General features: G+C 38.8%; 1 protein-coding gene across 1 annotated transcript in view; it reads right to left on the reverse strand.

Annotated features, from left to right (window-relative positions):
• Positions 1-10,714: 10,714 nt before the first annotated feature.
• Positions 10,715-19,857, reverse strand: part of LOC131921575 (speckle-type POZ protein-like) — a 57,905-nt gene continuing 48,762 nt past the window's right edge. Inside the window, exon 4 of the mRNA XM_059276307.1 lies at positions 10,715-11,825. Coding sequence (XP_059132290.1) covers positions 10,715-11,825 — 1,111 coding nt within the window. The remainder of the gene's footprint in view (positions 11,826-19,857) is intronic.

Here is a 19,857-nt window from a genome sequence, read left to right on the forward strand (position 1 = left end):
ACATTTCGGTACAAATAAAATATCACCATATTTCCCCTTTTCTATTTTAATAAAAAGAAAAAAGGAAAGTTGTGACTAATATGAGAAAAACTGTATACAAAAGTACAATAACTATAAGCATTAAATACCTAAACAATGTCTAGTCCATTTGTATTTGACAAATTCAGAGAAAATAATTCCATTATCTATCCTATTTTGGTAAGTCCAAAATATACCTAATTCACTTTCTATCCTAATTAATCTTCAACTATAACTAACTAACCTTCAACTATAACTAACTAATCTTCAACTCCCTCAGAGACCCAAGAAGGAAATAATATTACCTAACAAAAATAAAAACAGGAAGTGCATGCAAGCAACTTCCAAATAAAATGTGAGTTGATAGAAACAGCCAGCTGCCTGGACAGTCACCCAAGTTTTCTCCATAGCATTGGGGCATCATCTTCAGCCCATAGGCTTAGCATATCTGACAGACTCATTTGTGAAGTAGGATGTACACAAGGTCAACAGTTCGACCTCACATTGGGTGAGAGCAGTTCATGTACCAGAAACACCTGAATTCCACTAGTGTCATGTCATGATTCAGGATTTTAAATTCTGGAAATTGTTGATTGCTGTGGGATGGTCTGTATGTCAAATGTGTTGATGATTGGTCAGTGATTGAGAATAAAGCTGGGAAGTAGAAGGCTGAGTCAGAGATACTGCCAGCCGCCACCAGGACAAGCAGCATGTGAAGATACCGGTAAGCCACGAGCCATGTGGCAAGGTATAGATTTATAGAAATGGATTAATTTAAGCTGTAAGAACAGTTAGCAAGAAGCCTGCCACAGGCATACAATTTGTAACCAATATAAGTCTCTGTGTTTACTTGGTCGGTCTGAGCGGCTGTGGGACTGGCAGGTGGGAGAGATTTGTCTTGACTGTGGGCCAGCCAGAAAAACTCTAGCTACAGTTGATGTTTTTTTTTTTTTTTTTTTTTTTTTTTTTTTTTTTTTTTTAATTCAGCTGTTCATTCTTCTTGGCTATGTGTGTGTGGCTTCATCTCGGCATCCCATTCTTCTCCATATCCCTCTATTAAATGCCAGTCTACTATTGAGAGGTGTGAGCTTAGTTACTCCTCAAGAACAACTGTTTCAGCTGCTGTTCCATAGCACATTAGAAGCCATCGGCCCACTGCCTGTTCATCTGCCTTCAACGAAAAGGACACTGTACCTTTTCTAGATTGCAAAGGCCACTTCAGGGATGGTGTCATATTGTCCAGGCCTCAGAAGATGCCTGTTGTTAAAGCCACAACCACACTTGTCTTGGCAAGAATCGGTAGTCCTTTGTTTCATGTCCTGTCTGTCCTGTTTGTCAGCAGTTGATTCGAGGATACTTTGTTGTTCAGTGGCTAACTTTTGCCACAATGAAAGTTAACTCCATATGCAGTTTCTTCAATACCCATATTTTCTCTGAAGTAGATTGGTACTGCCAGGAGTGAACATGTCTCATAGTCATAAAAAAAAAGAAAAATTTTCTAAGTTATTAAAACATTTTAAATGCCATACTCTGTCTCTGAATATAGATCTCTGAAGGGTTTGAAGATAACCTGTCTATCTAAAATATATCTGCTTTATCTTGAAACACACCTAATATGACTACAAGTTCTATTATAATGTCTAACTACTAACTTTCATTTCTTTATATCCTAATAGTTGGTAATAATAACATTCGAGGATCAGCAAATTGCATTACATTGTTAAATGAATGGTATAAGTATAATATCTTGAACAAGATTAGAAATATAAGTATGGCATCTTCTAACAACATCAATCTCAATATATATAATTTGTATACAATATAAAAAAATCCAATCCAACATAAAGTATTTAAAACTAGTAATTGTTTTTTTTCTTTTTTTAAACAAGAACCTTAAATCTAATCTCTTTTGCTTAGCCCTTTTCCTAACCCTTAACAAACAACTTATAACCAACCCTCCTAAGCAATGAAAATTATCCCAGACCCAAAACCCATTAAAAGACCAAAAAAACTACCCACTGCATACTACCTCTTTGGGAATGTAGGGGTCGTATTCTTAAAATTGCTTCCTGCTGGGTATGGGCGAAGGTATCTTTATTCTGAAAAGAAAAATTTTAGGTTAATTGTTGAATTCTAAGAAAGGTATCTATATCCTTCATTGTTCAGTTTGAGCATAATGCTAAAATTCAGAGTTTATCTCAAGTCCTTATTCAAGTAGTCTTTGAGACTGGATCATCTCAGCTAGCCCTCTCAAAATTGCTCTGAGCACCTTGTAGTCCAAAGCTGATCTGTAGTTGATGTTTGTCAGCTTAGCGGTATTATTATTGTCCACGTGGAATTGTTGTTGTTGTGAGGCCCCATCTTCTTCCTGGAGACTCCAGTTGATGTTAGGCCTGGCCGTGAATTTCTGCAGAAAACTGATAAGAGTCTCGAACACAAAGACATTTATAGGCAGCTAGTTGAAGCCTTTTTTCTAGAATTAGTTAGTACTCTATAATGACCATTAATACCTTAACAAAGTTTAAAATGTATATATATATATATATATATATATATATATATATATATATATATATATATATCTTGTAAATTTTGATATAAAATTCATACTTTAAGAAAAGTTTAAAGAATCAGAATAGAATCAAAGAATTGAGATTAGTAATAGAATAGTCCCTTAATTAATTTGGCTTTTCTCCTGTCCCATAGCAGAAGATGGCTCTTTTCTTCTGGCATGATACAGGGAGTTTGCATTTTCCTTTTAACAACATGCTTGAGTTTAAAGAAGGAGAGAGCCACTCTCCAACTCCAAAGTAAGCTTTAAATTTTAATTGAACTGGGACTATTAGAAGACCAATAGTGTTAAATTTTTTAGAGAAGAACAGAAACAAACATTTAGGAAGACTTACAAAAATTTTTAGATGATATACCCATAGGCCATTTCACTCTGTTTCCTGGGATAGATGATTTGTCCTTTGTCTTCAGTTGTCTCATTTCTCCAGTGTTCTTCAGATTCCTTAGCCTTCATTCTCCTAAAAGACAAAAACAAAAACCTTTCCCCAAGACTAATTTTGGGGAGTTTCCCTTCCGGCAAGTTATTATCTGATTAAATGAAAAGGCATGTGTTACTGGTATAAGTTAGTTTAAATTGGATGGTCATGCTGGTTAATGAACTATCACCTCCTCTAATTAAGAGGTCTCTCTTGTTCTAATTGAACCTTTATCAATTTTGATGGTATCCACAGCTTATCTTCTCCTATAGAAACAAAAGCAAAACCTTGTCCCCAACGTAACACATATTCTGGTTTCCATTCTGAGGTCAGCACATCCTTGAAGTATATAGGCTGATTTAATTCTGTAGTTTTTTTCTATTATCCAATGTTTCTGTGCAGCTGCTGTTATTAGCACTGAGAAAATTCAAATTTAATAGAGCATTATTCAGTCTATTTCTGGTGGTTTTTGTTACCCCTTTCTGTTTATTTAGCATATCCTTTAGAGTTCTGTTTGATCTTTCTATAACTACTTGACCTGTAGGATTATGTGGTATACCTATAATATGCTTTATATTGTAATAAGCATAAAACTGTTTCATTTTAACAGAGACATATGCTGGAGCATTGTCAGTTTTGATTTGTGCAGGTATACCCATGATGGCCATAACTTCTAGCAAATGAGTGATTACAGAATCAGCTTTTTCAGAACTCAAAGCAGTCACCCATTGAAATCGTGAATAAGTATCAATGGTATGATGTACATATTTCAATTTTCCAAATTCTGCAAAGTGAAACATGTCCATCTGCCAGATTTCATTCCTCTGAGTACCCTTTCAGTTACATCCTACTGGTAATAGCATTTGATTGTAGAAGGAACAAGCAGGACATTTCTTTACTATTTCCTTAGCTTGTTGTCAGGTTATGGAAAAAATCCTTTTTTAAATCTTTACTATTGAAATGATGTTTTTTATGAAATTCTGAGTCCTCCAGCACATTTCCTATCAATAATTCATCAATCTCATCATTACCTTGTGCTAGAGGACCTGGCGGAGCAGTATGAGGTCGGATGTGAGTTATATATAAAGGATGACCTGATTGTATCTTGTAACTGAATAAATAGTGAAGTTAATTCTGAAGCATCAGGGATAAATTCTGCAGTCTCAATATGTAATACCACTCTTTCAGCACACTGAGAGTCAGTTACTATGTTGAGAGATTCTGAAAAATCCATTAATACCAACAGAATAGCATACAATTCTGATTTTTGAACTGAATTATAAGGACTTTGAACCACTTTACTTAAATTTTCTGATTTGTAACCTGCCTTTCCTTGTTTGTTGGCATCTGTATAAAATGTATGAACTCCAGATATGGGTTTTTCCTGTACAATTCGAGGCAAGATCCAATCAGCTCTCTTTATAAGATTAATTCTATCGCTTTTGGGATATTTGCTGTTAATTTCTCCCAAAAAATTACTGCAAGCTCTTTGCTAAGGTTCACTTTCTGTCCATAATTTTTCAATGTCCTCTTTAGTTAAAGGTATGACAATTTCTGCTGAGTCTATTCCTGCTAATTGACGAAGTCTCAATTTTCCTTTCCAAATCAAGTCAGAGATTTTTTTCCACATAAGTTTTTAATTTTTTATTTGGTTTATTTGGTAAAAATATCCATTCCAATATAATATCTTCCCTCTGCATTAATATTCCTGTAGGAGAATGCCTAGAAGGTAAAATAACCAAAATGCAATCCAGCTTTGGATCAATAGAATCCACGTGTCCTTCATGTACTTTCTTTTCTACCAAGGCCAATTCTTTCTCAGCTTCAGGTGATAATTCTCTTGGACTATTTAAGTCCTTGTCACCTTCTAAGGTTTTGAACAAATTATTCCATTCATCATTTTTTAACCCAGACAATAGTTCATAGATAAGAAATGTTTCCAAATAATCTTTGAAAGTCATTAAGAATCTGTAGTCGATCTCTCGTAATTTGTACCTTTTGGGGTCTAATTTTTTGTAGTTCTATTTTATATCCTAAATAATTAATAGAATCCCTCTTTGTATCTTTTCAGGAGCAATTTATAATCCTCAGCAAGGCAAAATTTTCTTTACTTCTTCGAACAGTCTTTCTAAAGTATCTGCATTTGAGTCAGCTAGTAAAATATCATCCATATAATGATAAATTATAGATTTAGGAAATTTTTTACATATCACTTCCAATGGCTGTTGTACAAAATATTGGCACAGAGTTGGGCTATTCAACATTCTCTGTGGGAAGACTCTCCATTGAAGTCTTTTAACCGGTTGAGAATTATTGTAAGTAGGTACTGTGAAAGCGAATTTTTCTCTGTCTTTTTCTTGTAAGGGTACTGAAAAGAAACAGTCTTTTAAATCAATAACTATGAGAGGCCATCCTTTAGGTAACAGAGTACGCAAAGGAATTCCAGATTGTAGAGAGCCCATTGACTGAATTACTTTGTTATTGCTCTAAGGTCTGTTACCATTCTCTATTTACCAGATTTCTTTTTAATAACAAATACAGGAGAATTCCAAGGGCTGGTTGATTCTGCAATATGCTGAGCATTTAACTGTTCTTCTCCCAGCTCTTCTAAAGCCTGAAGTTTCTCTGTTGTTAAAGGCCATTGCTGTACCCATACAGGCTTGTCTGTTAACCATTTTAAAGGTAGAGCTGTTGGTGTCTTTGGAAGATCATCAGTTGTTGTGCCCTGTTCTTGTATAATATGGATGGCTGGTGACCACTCATTAGAATAATATCTTCTAATATTTCTCTCAGAAATGTGCTAGTTTATGATTTGTTTCTGAGGTTAGAGGGATGTTAATATGAGTATTCCATTGTTGCAACAGGTCTCAACCCCACAGGTTCATAGCTATGTTAGCCACATATGGTTTTAATTTTCCTCTCTGTCCTTCTGGACCTATATATTTGAGCCATCTTGCACTCTGTTTCACATGAAATAATGTTCCAATTCCTAACAGTTGAATGTTTACCTCCTGAAGAGGCCAAGTTGGATGCCAAAATTCTGGTGCAATTATGGTAATGTCAGCACCTGTGTCTACCAGACCAGACAACAAAACACCATTTATTCTTATTGTTAATTTTGGTCTTTGTTCATTAATAGAAGTTTGCTAAAAAAAATTCTTTATGTTTTCTCCTGAATTTTCTATTCTCTCTGTTTCATAATCCCCACCAGAATGATTTATTCCAATAGGCATTTGGTAATTTAATTGCTCTGAGTAGGGGTTTCCTCTATGACTGCAGGAAAGGTCTGAACTGGATTTGCTGTGGGGGCCTGCCTGAGGCCCCTCTGGGATTTTCCCCAAGACCGAGGCAAAGGATTACCTTGCCTGTCCCTTGTTGATCTACATTTGTTGGTCCAGTATTTTCCCTTACCACACCTTCTGCATACTCTAGAAGGAAGGGGCATTCTATTGCCATTGTTCCTTGAAGAAACATTGTTTCTAGGCATGCCCTGTTTACAGTCCCTTTTCAAATGTCCTTGCTTTCCACATCCAAAACATCTGACATTCCTCAAACCTCTTGAAATTGCTTCTCCTATCCACATAGCATCTTGGTCATGAGCCTCAACATTAACCGTATCTCTAATTCTTCCAAGGCAGCAGATCTTGCCTTTAATGGCCTGATTATTTTCTTACATGCTGCATTTGCATTCTCAAAAGCCAAAGATTTGATTTTTATCTGACTAGCTTCTGAATTCGGGACCATTCTCTTTACTGCTGAAAGTCTTTGTAAGAAATCTGGGAAAGATTCTTTTGGGCCCTGTATAACCTTTGTAAATGACTCAGTTTCCTTTCCTGGTTCCTCAACTCTGTCCCATGCATTCAAGGCTGCCATTCGACATAGAATTAGAGTTTGGGTATCATATAAACATTGTGTTTGTATTGCAGCATATTGGCCTTCTCCAACAAGCTGATCCTGGCAGACTTGTATACTTTTACCCCTACATTGTTTTGCTATGTTTTTAGCTTCCTCTTTGAACCACATTTGCCACTGCAGCTGTTGTCAGGGTTCCAGAACAGCATGTGCCATCTCCCGCCAGTTGTGTGGTATAATCCTATTATAAGTTGACCAGGAGTTTAACATTTGCTTTACATATGGGGAATGCATGCCATAAGATACTATTGCCTCCTTAAACCTTCATAAATCTAACATTTCAGTTGGAGTCCAAAAATTTTGTGCATTCTCTTGACCAGGTAGCTGCTGTATGGTTACCGGATAAATTAAGGGTGATTGTTTGAAAATAGGCTTTCTTTCTGTAACTGTATAACCCACTCTTGAAACAACTTCACTGTTAATTTCTTCTGTCTGAATCTGAATTTCTCTATAATTCATTTTAACAGGTTTAACATGTTTTTCTAAAACTTTTATCCTGGCACTTAAATTGACTATCTTTTTAAATAGTAAAATAAGGATAAGAAAAGTAATAATGTGCATAATTCAATCAACATTAATCTTCTCATATAGTTATTCCATTGTCAGACTGCCTAAAATTTCAAACAAAGCCCAATTTTCTCCAATGTACACATAAAACCCATTTTTTTAAATGTGGAAAAAAATTTCTCTTTTAAATAGTTTCCTTTAAACTATCTGATATCTTAATTGACTTACCAAGTCTGCGTAGAACAGTAGAAATCTGAGGGAATTTCAAAACAGCTACCTAGTGTGCAAGGTGTGAATCTGAAGAGAGAGAAAGAGAGAGAGAGAGAGACAGAGAGAGAGAGAGAGAGAGAGAGAGAGAGAGAGGGAGGGAGAGAGAGAGAGAGAGAGAGAGAGAGAGAGAGAGAGAGAGAGGGAGAAAGAGAGAGAGCAAGAAAGTGTAGTCACAAGTTCTGGCTAAAAGCTTAAATCCGGCCACATGTTCCCGCTTGAGCCAAGTCAAGCCTTGGCTCGGCTTCCTTAAGTTCTAACCACCTGCATTGGTGTTTCAGCCAAAGGCAGCTCTATTCACAGTTGCATGTAGCTACTGCAATTAGTGGTAGCTCCGTCAGGGCAGGCCTGAGTTGTTTGTAGCACCAGCTTTTTATGCAAGTAATGCCAGCTACAGTAACTGCTTGTAGCTAAGGTCGGTTGGGCCTGAGTCCTAAGCCGAGCTAGGGAGCCAGGCCTGAGCTAGGCAGCAAGCCCCCCCGCCCCCAGGCAGGAAACCAGACCTACCACCAAGCCAAGTGGTTTTTAATGAATTCTTGCCATGTGGGCACCAAATGTAGAAGTAACCATCTTTTTAAACAAGAAACACAGAGCTGATTCCAGAGTTAAAAAGCCCAAGAGGTCAGAGCAATAGCTAAGAGCTGAAAACCTTACCCTTTACTGCCGCTGCTGTCCTCCTCAGCCGGAGCCCTACTTCCTGTGTGTTTGTCCTTTTTATTGACTTTCTATTCTGCCTTCTCATTGGTTGTAAACCCAACTACATGACCTCCTCATCACTGCCCATCTATACAGACCTCCAGGTCTTCTGTGGTTGATATTGAGATTAAAGGTTCTCAGGTAAACTGCTTTAGTTCCTGTTTCCTCACACCTTATATACAGCCTTATATACCTTTCTCTACCCAACCATGTCACTTCCTGGGATTAAAGGCGTGTGTGCTTCTCAGTACTGGGATTAAAGGTGTGTGCCACCACTGCCTGGTTCTGTTTCTAGTGTGACCTTGAACTCATGCAGATCCAGAAAGATCTCTGCCTCCCAAGTGATAGGATTAAGGGTGTGTGCCACCACTCTCTGGCCTCTATGTCTAATCTAGTGGCTAGCTCTGTCCTCTGATCCTCTAGCAAGCTTTATTGGGGTACACAATATATCACCACAGACTATTTTGAATAATTTTATGCTAATAACATTTTAAAATTTTGAGAATATGAGCTGTTTCCTACAATATTACAATTTACCAAAACTATCAAAAGAAAAACATAGAATGAATAGGCTGATATATATTAAAGCAATTGAATCTGTAATTTATAACTTTCCCAAACAATGATTCCAGGCCCAGATGATTCCACTCAAGAATTAGCACCATATTATTCAAATAAAATTAAACAAAGTAAAATAAAATTGAAAAGAATGAAAAACTTCCCAATTCATTTGATCAACTCAAACAATGTAGGAATAAAGGAATGTTAAAAGATTATCTTTCAGAAACCCAGTTGCAAAGATCCCTCCCTCAAATTTACTAAACAGAATTCAATGACATTAAGATGCATAAAATATCATGGAATTTATTTCTCTCTAGGATGAAGGGTTGATTTTATATTCTGAAAGAATTCAATTTCAGAAATTAGCCAAACAGTAATGAACCAAAAATAATTCATAGCAATTCAAAACATAAGAGAAATTTATTCAATAAAATAAAATTCTCTGCTGGTGACACAGCTTATTGTGAAAGGCTCTTGCTGCCACACCTTGGGACTTGAGCTTAATCCCCAGGAGCCACAACAGCAGGACAGAACTGACTCCAGCTAGTTATTCTCTGACCTTAACATATACACACCACTTCTTAAATACATAAATAAATGTAAAAAAAAAAAAACAAGACAAAACAAAAGTCTATATTCATTCATGACAAGTCTCTTAACTTGCCTAGAACTAGGCCTAGTCACTCATGCCTGTATGCATGCGTTCAGAAGGTTGGGGCAGGAGCATTATCAGGCTTGCTTAACCTACATTGTGAGTTCTAGGTCAACCTGGGCTACAGAGGGAGACCCTGTCTCAAGCAAGCAAGCAAACAAACACATGAAAAGCCTCTTTGATAGAAATAAATGGGAGCTGGCAATAATACAAAATTCTACTTCTTAAGAATTTTTGGCAATTTCTTGGTATTAATGACCCCTAAATCTGACTGAGGCAAATGGGTCCATGGTATGTGACCATGCACTGGGGCATAAGTAACCTACCAAGGTTACTACCTGGCCACGTCCCCAAGGAAGAATGAAAATAAAAAAGACAGCATGAAGTTGGGAAGGAGATGAACTGGAGGCACCAGAGGGAGTTTTGGGGAGGTAGTGGTGGATGGATATTGAAATGAAAATTTTAAGGAATAAAAAAGCCACAACATGACCCATAACAGAATAAAAAAGGAATTTTTTATTTTAAAATTTTAATTCATTTTATATTTGTGGGGTAAGGTATTGTCTACAGAGACAGATGAGCCCATAGAGACCAGAGGAGGACTGTTCACAAGGGTCCTCTGCAAGAGCAACACTTGCTTTCGCCAACAGAGTCATCTCTCCAGGCCCCACAAAGTGAGTTTGTAGAAAAAAAAAAATGTCTTCTTTCTCTTCACCGTCTCTTGTAAGCAAACACTCATGTTTATTTTCTCCTTTGCTGAGCCTTTGATCGTACATATGTTCTGCTCAGTCCAATCCAGACAGGTTTCTCCAAAGAAACCCTGTTGGGATATGCTTGGGACCGTCATCAAAACTGAATCCCAGTTTCCAGTTCATTGGACAAAAATTAAACCGGTACAGCAACAGAGTAGAGTATACCAGAGTCTAGCGCTCCTCCTCAGCCAACCTGCCGTTCAACTCATTTACAGCTGTATTAAAGCCGGAACCACCATGCTGTCTTTCCCCACATTCACAGTAAATGCTCCACACATTCCATATAGTTTACCCAGGTGTCATTGGCAACAACACTGGCTGCTGCTTCTGAGAGACACATGTCGGTCACAGCTGCCCAGGTCCTAGGAATTCTTCAGGCGTTTGAGAGGGGACTCCAGGAGAGGGCAGTTAGCAGAAGCCAAGGAGCGGTATACTTCAGCCACTAAGTTGGGATATGAGCCCACCATTGCCTTCCAGCCTGAGGTCTCAGAGACCTCAGAGGCATGAGCTGTAATGAAATCCAGTGCCTGGGTTTTCAGCTGCCCTGCGCTGTGGAAGTCAGCCAGGAAGAGAGTGTGGGCAGCTTTCTCCACAGAGAGGTCCCTGCAGAGGGCATCCTCACACATGACCTTCAAACGCTCCAGGCCATACCTGTCAGCAGCTGCCAGCATAGCAGCTGCCACGCTGTCCAGGTCTGGTGCTGTTCCGGTGTAAATGAAGTCCATCATTGCCTTGAAGACTCGTGGCTCCACGTCATGGATCTCAAGGCGGTTCCTTTTGCTCTCCTCCATGTCATGTTCAAACATGGCTCTGAAAACTGGAGAGCGAGCTGCTAAAATGGCCTTGTGAGCCCGGAATTCCTGGCCACCTACCAACAGGCAGCAGTCTGTGAAGCCGGAATTCTTCCGCAGCTCTCCTAGCTCATCTGCCAGTGTGCACTTGGGAACCTGAATCCCTGCCTTCCTGTTCTGGTCAGAGATGCTAAAGGAGTCCTGGGCCATGCTCACCTTGCAGTGGAGGGTGAACTTGTCATCTGGGAGAAGCCAGTCGGCATGGGACAAGAGGAAATCTCTACGAATGAAGTTTTTGAATCCCCAGCTGTAGTATGGCACAAACACAAAGGCTTTTGGGCTCTTCATACTTCGTGTTTCCTCTCCTTCGGCGGTTTCGATCCAGAACTGGAACTTTGCCCAAACATGATTCTTTGGACAGCTGAGCAACATCAGGTAAACTGACAGGTGAGTTGTCCTTTCTTCATTGATCTCGTCCCGGTCTATTTTCAAACACCATTTCTCATTGGCTCCTATTGAGAAAGTTGGGCTTCTAATGTGTCCCCGCATTCCCTCCAGAATAAAACTGAAGTTGCTGATGGTCCACTTGTAGGAGAAATTCTGGACGCTGATCTGCGTGTAGTCCCATCTCTGGGCTATCCCATCCCCTGACATTTCTTCTGGAGGTAGTTTGAAGGTTAAACTGGATCCAAAATTAAGAACCAGGGATTATTTTCTCTTCACCTCATCCAGAAAGTTGGATGGGTCGGCTGGTCTTCAGTATATGCTGGAATTCTGAGATGTTCTCTAATGCCAGTGAAGGAATGGACTTGCGGCAAGGTGAGGGCAAGCAGGCAAAGATCGACGGCTTCCTTCTTCCATGTCTTCTTATAGGGCTTCCAGCAGAAGGCGTGGCTCAATTTAGGGTGTGTCTTCCAGCCTCAAGATCTGGATTAAAGGCGTGTGTCTTTAGGTCTTGAGATCCTGCTTAAATGTTTGTGTCTTTTTAACCTCCAAAGACTATACTTGAAGTGAATCTACCTACTTAAGAAAAACATGTCTCACAATTGTGCCCTCCATTTTAGGACTGTAGTTAATCCACGTCTAGTTAAGTTGGGAACCAAGAACAACCATGACAAGTTTATTTTGCTTACTGTGCTTCATCTTCCACAAAGTAAGGGGTGGTGACCATTCCTACACAGCTGTGATTTAATCTTCTCGGGGTTTTACACTAATCCCTCCCAGAAACATGATCCAGGAAGAGGTGTTTTCCTTACCTTGTCAGATCTCAGCATTCACAACATGGAGGTCAGGGTGGAAAAATTCATATATGGTGGGCAAGAAGCAGAGCCAGGCAGGAACCTCTGAAAGTAGCTGTCTTCTTTCCTGCCTTTTATTCCATCCAGACTCATAGTCTCCAATATGACTCCATCAACTTTCATTGGTCGTCTTGCCCCTCCCCCTCAGATAATCCTCCTTGGAAACATTCTTCCAGATCCACTTAAGGACCTGCTATGAGAAGGTCCTAAGGGCTTCAGTTTCTCAATACCTCATAGTATTCATCCTTCCCTGGTGAGTTCTGTCCTCTTTAATGTTTGAACATGGATTTAAGCCATTAGAAAGTCTTTATTAGCTCTCTGGCAAGTACCTGGGGTGCTCCAGATTCCAGTGCAGCAACTAGCCTTTCTCAGGGTGAGCTTTTAAGCACAAAAGCCATATTCTGGATTGACACACTTCAGTTAAAAAGAACAGTTAGCCAGAAGTGGCAGGAAAGAAGCCAAAATGTTAGTATATTTTGAGAAAAGTTTGAACATTTAGAGATATTCCCAGAACTATGGACTTTGGTAGATTAAGCCTTTGTTTTAGTTGTGGTAAGGATTGCTGTTTTTTTACACAAGTACTGGGTTTTACACATAGAATGGTGTTTTCATCATGCAGTTACACAGGTGGGTCTGTGTACCATGAGTCTATGATGTAGACAGAAGCCAGAAGAGGCTGTTGGTTCTCTGGATAACTGGAGTTACCGAATGTTATTACGGTGATATTTTATTTGTATGTTAATAAATAAAGCATACCTGGAGATCAAGGGGAAAAGGCCAGCCATTTTTAAGTAAACATAGAAGTCAGGGAGAGGTAGTACACACCCTTAATCTGATCATGCGGCAGGCAGGGTCTCTGTGTGTTCAAGGACACACTAGGGAACAGTCAAGCATGGTAACACACACCTTTAATCCCAGTAACAACCATAGAGACCTGGAGGTCTGTCTAGACTGGCAAAGACAAGGAAGTGAGGTAGGTGGGCTAAAAGCCAATGAGAGGGCAGAACAGCAGGTCAATAAAGGCATGGGTAGACAGGAAGTAACTCACTTTTGGTAGCTGCAGAGCTGGAGGGCTAAGATTGGTGGCTATCACTATTTCCCTGATTTCTAAGTCTTTCACCCTTATATTTGGCTCTGTGTTTTTTATTTAATAAGACCACATAGAAATTTGGCTACAGTTGTCAACTGCTGTGTGAATGCATTGAATTGGATGCCAGTCTTCTGGAAAGGTATCCAGCACCTTTTACTGCTGAACCATTTCTACATCCCATCACAGTTACTTTCTTGAAGATGACGGAGGAGCTCTGAAAGACTAGTTTGTTCTCTAAAGCTTTGGCATTCTGAAATATTTTAGCAAGTATTCAAGAGGTAATCATGATTTCATTCATAGGTCTTTTTAAAAATTAATTAATTCATTTATATTTATTTTACATACCAACCACAGTTTCCTCTTCCTCCTCTTCTCCCGTTCCCTCCTCACAACTCCATTCTACCCACCTCATCCACTCCTCAGAAAGGGTAAGTTCTTCTATGGGAGTCAACAGAGCATGATATATCAAGTTGAGGCAGGACCAAGCTCCTACCCCCTGCATCGAGGTTTACCACCATAGGGAGTAGGTTCCAAAAGTCAGCTCATGTGCTGGAGACAGGTCCTTGTCCCACTGCTAGGAGCCCCACAAACAAACTAAGATACACAACTGTAACCCACATTCAGAGGACCTAGATCAATCCCATGTATGCTCCCTAGAGTTGGTCTAGAGTCCTGAGCTCCCATGAACTAGGGCCAACTGTCTTTGTGGGTTTCCCCCTCCCTCATGATCTCGACTGCCCTTGCTTATATAATCTCTCCTCCTTCTCTTCAGCTGGATTCCCAGAGTGCCAGGCCTTGGACCTCTACATCTGCTTCCATCAGTCATTGGACAAAGGTTCTATGGTGACAATTTGGGTAGTCATCTATCTGACTACAGGAGAAGACCAGTTCAGGCACTCTCTCTACTATAGCCAGGAGTCCTAGCTGGCATCATCTTCATAGATTCCCAGGAGCCTCCCCAGTACCAGACCTCTCTCCAATCCCATTCTGGCTCTCTCTATCAAGACATCTCCCTTGTCACTCGCCTTCTCTGTCCCTCCCCCAACTTGACCATCTGGATCTCCTCCCCTACACCTCCTCCCTCAGTTAACCCAGAAGATCTCACCTATTTCCCTTTCCCACGGTGATCCATGCATGCCTCTTAGGGTCCTCCATGTTATCCCTAGGGCTGTGGATTGTGGCCTGGTTATCCTTTGTTTTACATCTACTCTCCACTAAAGAGTGAGTACATACCCTGTTTGTCCTTCTGAGTCTGTGTCACCTCACGCAAGATGACTTTTTTTTAGTTCCATCCATTTACCTACATATTTCACAATGTCATTGTTTTTGTTTTTTGTTTTTTGTTTTATCACTAATACTCCATTGTGTAAATATACCACATTCCCTTTATTTGTTCTTTGGTTGAGGGGCATCTAGGTTGTTTCCAGGTTCTAACTATTATAAATAATGCTGCTATGAACACAGTTGAGCAAGTGTCCTTGTGGTATGATTGAGCATCCATTCATTATATGCCCAAGAGTGGTATTACTGGATCTTGAGGTAGATTGATTCCCAATTTTCTGATTAACTGCTATACTGATTTCCAAAGTGGCTGTACAAGTTTGCACTCCCACCAACAGTGAAGGGGTGTTCCCCTTGCTCTGCATCCTCTCCAACATAAGCTGTCATCAGGGTTTTTGATCATAGCCATTCTGACAGGTATAAGATGGAATCTCACTGTCATTTTGATTTGAATTTCCCTGATGGCTAAGGATGTTGAGCAGTTCCTTAAGTGTCTTTTGACCATTTGAGATTCTTCTATTGAGAATTCTCTTTTTAGATCTATACCCCATTTTTAAATTGGATTATTTGGTATTTTGATGTCTAGTTTCTTGAGTTCTTTATATATTTTGAAGATTATTCCTCTGTCAGATATGGAGTTGGTAAAAATCTTTTTTCTTTCTGTAGTCTGTCTTCTTGTCTTATTGACAATGTCCTTTGACTTACAGAAGTTTTTCAGTTTCAGGAGGTAACATTCATTAATTGTCAATTTCAGTGTCTATGCTACCAGTATTATATTCAGGAAGTAGTTTCCTATGCCAATGAGTTCAAGGCTACTTCCCACTTTCTCTGCTATCATATTTGGTGTAACTGGATTTATGTTTAGATCTTTGATCCACTTGGAGTTGAGTTTTGTGCATGGCAATAGATATGGATCTATTTGCAATCTTCTACATGTTGACATCCAGTTATGCCATAGGTCTCCATAGGTCTATGGATTTATGTCAGGGTCTTCTATTCAATTCCATTGATTCACATGTCTGTTTTTATGGCAACATCAAGCTGTTTTTATTACTGTAGCTCTATAGTAGAGCTTGCTGTCAGGGATGGTGATGCCGCTGGAAGTTCCTTTATTGTACAAGATTGTTTTAGTTATCATGGGTTTTTGTTTTTCCATATGAAATTGAGTATTGTTCTCTTGAGGTCTGTGAAGAATTGTGTTGGGATTTTGATGGGAATTGCATTGAATCTGTAGATTGCATTGGTAAGATTGCCATTTTTACTATGTTGGTTCTACCTATCCAAGAACACAGGAGATCTTTCCATTTTCTAATATCTTCTTCAATTTCTTTCTTCAAAAACTTAAAGTTCTTGTCATACAACTCTTTCACTTGTTTGGTTAGAGTTACCCCAAGATATTTTATCTTATTAGTGGCTGTTGTAAAGAGTATTGTTTCTCTGATTTCTTTCTCAGCCCATTTATCATTTGTATATAAAAGGGATACTGACTTTTTTTGAGTTAATCTTGTATCCTGCCACGTTACTGAAGGTGTTTATTAGCTGTAGGGTCACTATCATATCATTTGCAAATATCAAAAGTTTAACGTCTTCTTTTCCAATTTGTATCCCCTTTGTTTCCTTTTATTGTCTTATTGCTCTATCTAGACGTTGGAGTATGATGTTGAACAGATAGGAAGGGAGTGGACAGCCTTGTCTTGTTCCTGATTTTAGTGGAATCTCTTTGAGTTTCTCTCCATTTAATTTGATATTGGTTGTTGGCTTGCTATATATTGCTTTTTTAATGTTTAGGTGTGTTCCTTGCATTCCTGATGTCTCCAAGACCTTTATCATGAAGGGGTGTTGGATTTTGTCAAAGGCTTTTTCGGCACCTAATTAGATGATCATGTGGGATTTTTCTTTCACTTTGTTTATATGGTGGATTACATTGACAGATTTTCATTTGTTGAACCATCACTGCATCTATTGGATGAAGCCTGTTTGATCATGGTGGATATTTTTTATGTGTTTTTGGATTCAGTTTGCCAGTATTTTATTGAGTACTTTTGTATCTATGTTCATAAAGGAGATTGGTCTGTGATTCTCTTTCTTAGTGTGTCTTTGTATAGTTTGGGTAACTGTAGCCTCATAAAAAGAGTTTGACAATGTTCCTTCTGTTTTTATTGTGTGGAACAATTTGAGGAGTATTGGTTTTAGCTCTTCTTTCAAATTCTTGTAGAATTCTGCACTGAACCATCTGGCCCTGAGCTTTTTTTACATCAGGAGATGTTTAATGACTGCTTCTATTTCCTTAGGGTTTATAGGTCTGTTTAAACTTCTTATCTGGTCTTGATTTAATTTTGGTATGAGGTACCTAATTTAGAAAGATATTCATTTATTTTAGATTTTCCAATTTTTATGGAGGTTTTTGAAATATGACCTAGTGATTCTCTGGATTTCCTCAGTGTCTGTTGTTATGTCTCCCTTTTCATTTCTGATTTTATTAATTTGGATATTATATCTCTGCCTTTTGGTTAGTTTGGATAAGGGTTTTCCTATCTTGTTAATTTTCTTAAAGAACCAACTCTTCATTTCAGTGATTCTTTGTATTGTTCTCTTTGTTTTTCTATTTTATTGATTTTGGCCTTCAGTATGGTTATTTCCTGTCATGTACTCCTCCTGGGTGAGTTTGCTTCTTTTTTTTCTAGAGCTTTCAGGTGTGCTGTTAAGTTGCTAGTATGAGATTTCTCCAAATTCTTTATAGGCACTTAGTGCTATGAACTTTCCTCTTATCACTGCTTTCATGGTGTCCCATAAGTTTGGGTATATTGTGCATTCATTTTCATTGAATTCTTGGAAGTTTAATTTCTTCCTTGACCCAGTGGTGATTCAGTTGAGCATTACTCTGCTGTGGGATGTATGGCAAATGTGTTGCTGATTAATCAATAAAACACTGATTGGCCGTTGGCTAGGCAGGAAGTATAGGCGGGGCAAGGAGGAGAATAAAGCTGGGAAGTGGAAGGCTGAGTCAGAGAGACACTGCCAGCCGCCACCATGACAAGCTGCATGTGAAGATCCTGGTAAGCCACGAGCCATGTGGCAAGGTATAGATTAATGGAAATGTATTAATTTAAGCTGTAAGAACAGTTAGCAAGAAGCCTGCCACAGCCATACAGTTTGTAACCAATCTAAGTCTCTGTGTTTACTTGGTCGGGTTTGAGCAGCTGTGGGACTGGCAGGTGAGAGAGATTTGTCCTGATTGTGGGCCAGGCAGGAAAACTCAAGCTACATTACTCAGTTTCCATGACTTTGTATGCTTTCTGTAATGTGTGTTGTTGTTGAATTCTAACTTTAAGGCATGGTGATCAGATAAGATACAGGGGATTATTCCAATTTTTTTTTTTATCTGTTGAGATTTGCTTTGTGGCTGAGTATGTGATCAATTTCAGAAAAGGTTCCATGAGGTTCTGAGAAAGTATATTCTTTTTTGTTTGGGTGAAATGTTTTATAGGTGTCTCTTAAGTCCATTTGAGTCATAACATCTGTTAGTTCCTTTATTTCTCTGTTAAGTTTCTGTCTGGCAGACCTGTCCATTGCTGAGAGTGGGGTGTTGAAGTCTCCTACTATTGGTGTGTGAAGTTGGATGTGTGATTTAAGCTTTAGTAAAGTTTCTTTTACAAATGTGAGTGCCCTTGTATTTGGGGCATATGTTCAGAATTGAGACTTCATCTTGATGGATTTTTCCTGTGATGAATATGAAATGTCCTTCTCCTTCTATATTGATTAATCTTAGTTTGAGGTATATTTTGTTAGACATTAGGATAGCTATACCAGCTTGTTTCTTAGGTCCATTTGATTGGAAAATCTTTTCTCAACCCTTTACTCTGAGGTAATGTCTGTCTTTGAAGTTGAGGTGTGTTTCTTGTACGCAGCAGAAGACTGGATCCTGTTTTTGTTGTTGTTGTTGTTGTTGTTGTTTTATCCATTCTGTTAGCCGTGTCTCTTTATAGACAATTGAGTCCACTGATATTAAGATATTAATGACCAGTGATTGTTACTTCCTGTTATTTTTTGGTTTTGATGTTGGTCATGGTAGTGTGTGTATTTCTTTTCTTTGGGATTTACTGTTGTAAGATTATTGCCTTTTTTATTTTTTGTGGGTACAACTAACTTCTTTGGGTTGGAGTTTTTCTTCTAGCACTTTCTGTGTGGCTGGATTAGTGGATAGATATTGTTTAAATCTGGTTTTGTCATGGAATATCTTGTTTTCTCCATCTAAGTGATTGAAAGTTTTGCTGGGTATAGTAGTCTGGGCTGGCATCCGTGTTCTCTTAGTGTCTGCAGAACTTCTGTTCAGGAACTCCTGACTTTCAGAATTTCCATTGAGAAGTCGAGTGTATTCTGATGCGTCTGCCTTTATATGTTACTTGGCCTTTTTCCTTTTGCAGCTTTTACTATTCTTTCTCTATTCTGTTTTTTTTTTATGTTTTAATTAACATGTGGTGAGGAAACATTTTTTGGGGGGTCCAGTCTATTTGGTGTTTTGTAAGCTGCTGTGGGATGTTGTTCTATAAGCTTTGAATATGTGTTGCTCTGATTGGTTGATAAATAAAATGCTGATTGGCCAGTAGCCAGGCAGGAAGTGTAGGCAGGGTGGGCAGAAGAGGAGAATTCTGGGAAGAAGAAGAGCAGAGTCAGGAGTTGCCAGCCAAACATAGAGGAAGCAAGATGACAATGCAGAACTAAGAAAAGGTACCAAGCCATGTGGCTTAACATAGATAAGAACTATGGGTTAATTTAAGTGTAAGAGCTAGTCAGTAAAAAGTCTGAGCTAATGGCCAAGCGATTAAAATTAATATAACCTTCTTAGTGATTATTCTATAAGCAGGCCACAGGACTGCAGGGGCTTGGCGGGACCTGAGAAACCTTCCTACTACAGTAAGCTTCTTGCATCTTCATAGGCATGCTCTTTTTAGGTTGGGAAAATTTTCTTTGATGATTTTGTGGGATATATTTTCCGTGCCTTTGAGCTGTAATTCTTCTCCTTCTTTTATTCCTATTATTCTTAG

Source organism: Peromyscus eremicus, chromosome 11, assembly GCF_949786415.1.
Source record: "Peromyscus eremicus chromosome 11, PerEre_H2_v1, whole genome shotgun sequence".
Classification (NCBI taxonomy): Eukaryota; Metazoa; Chordata; class Mammalia; order Rodentia; family Cricetidae; genus Peromyscus; species Peromyscus eremicus.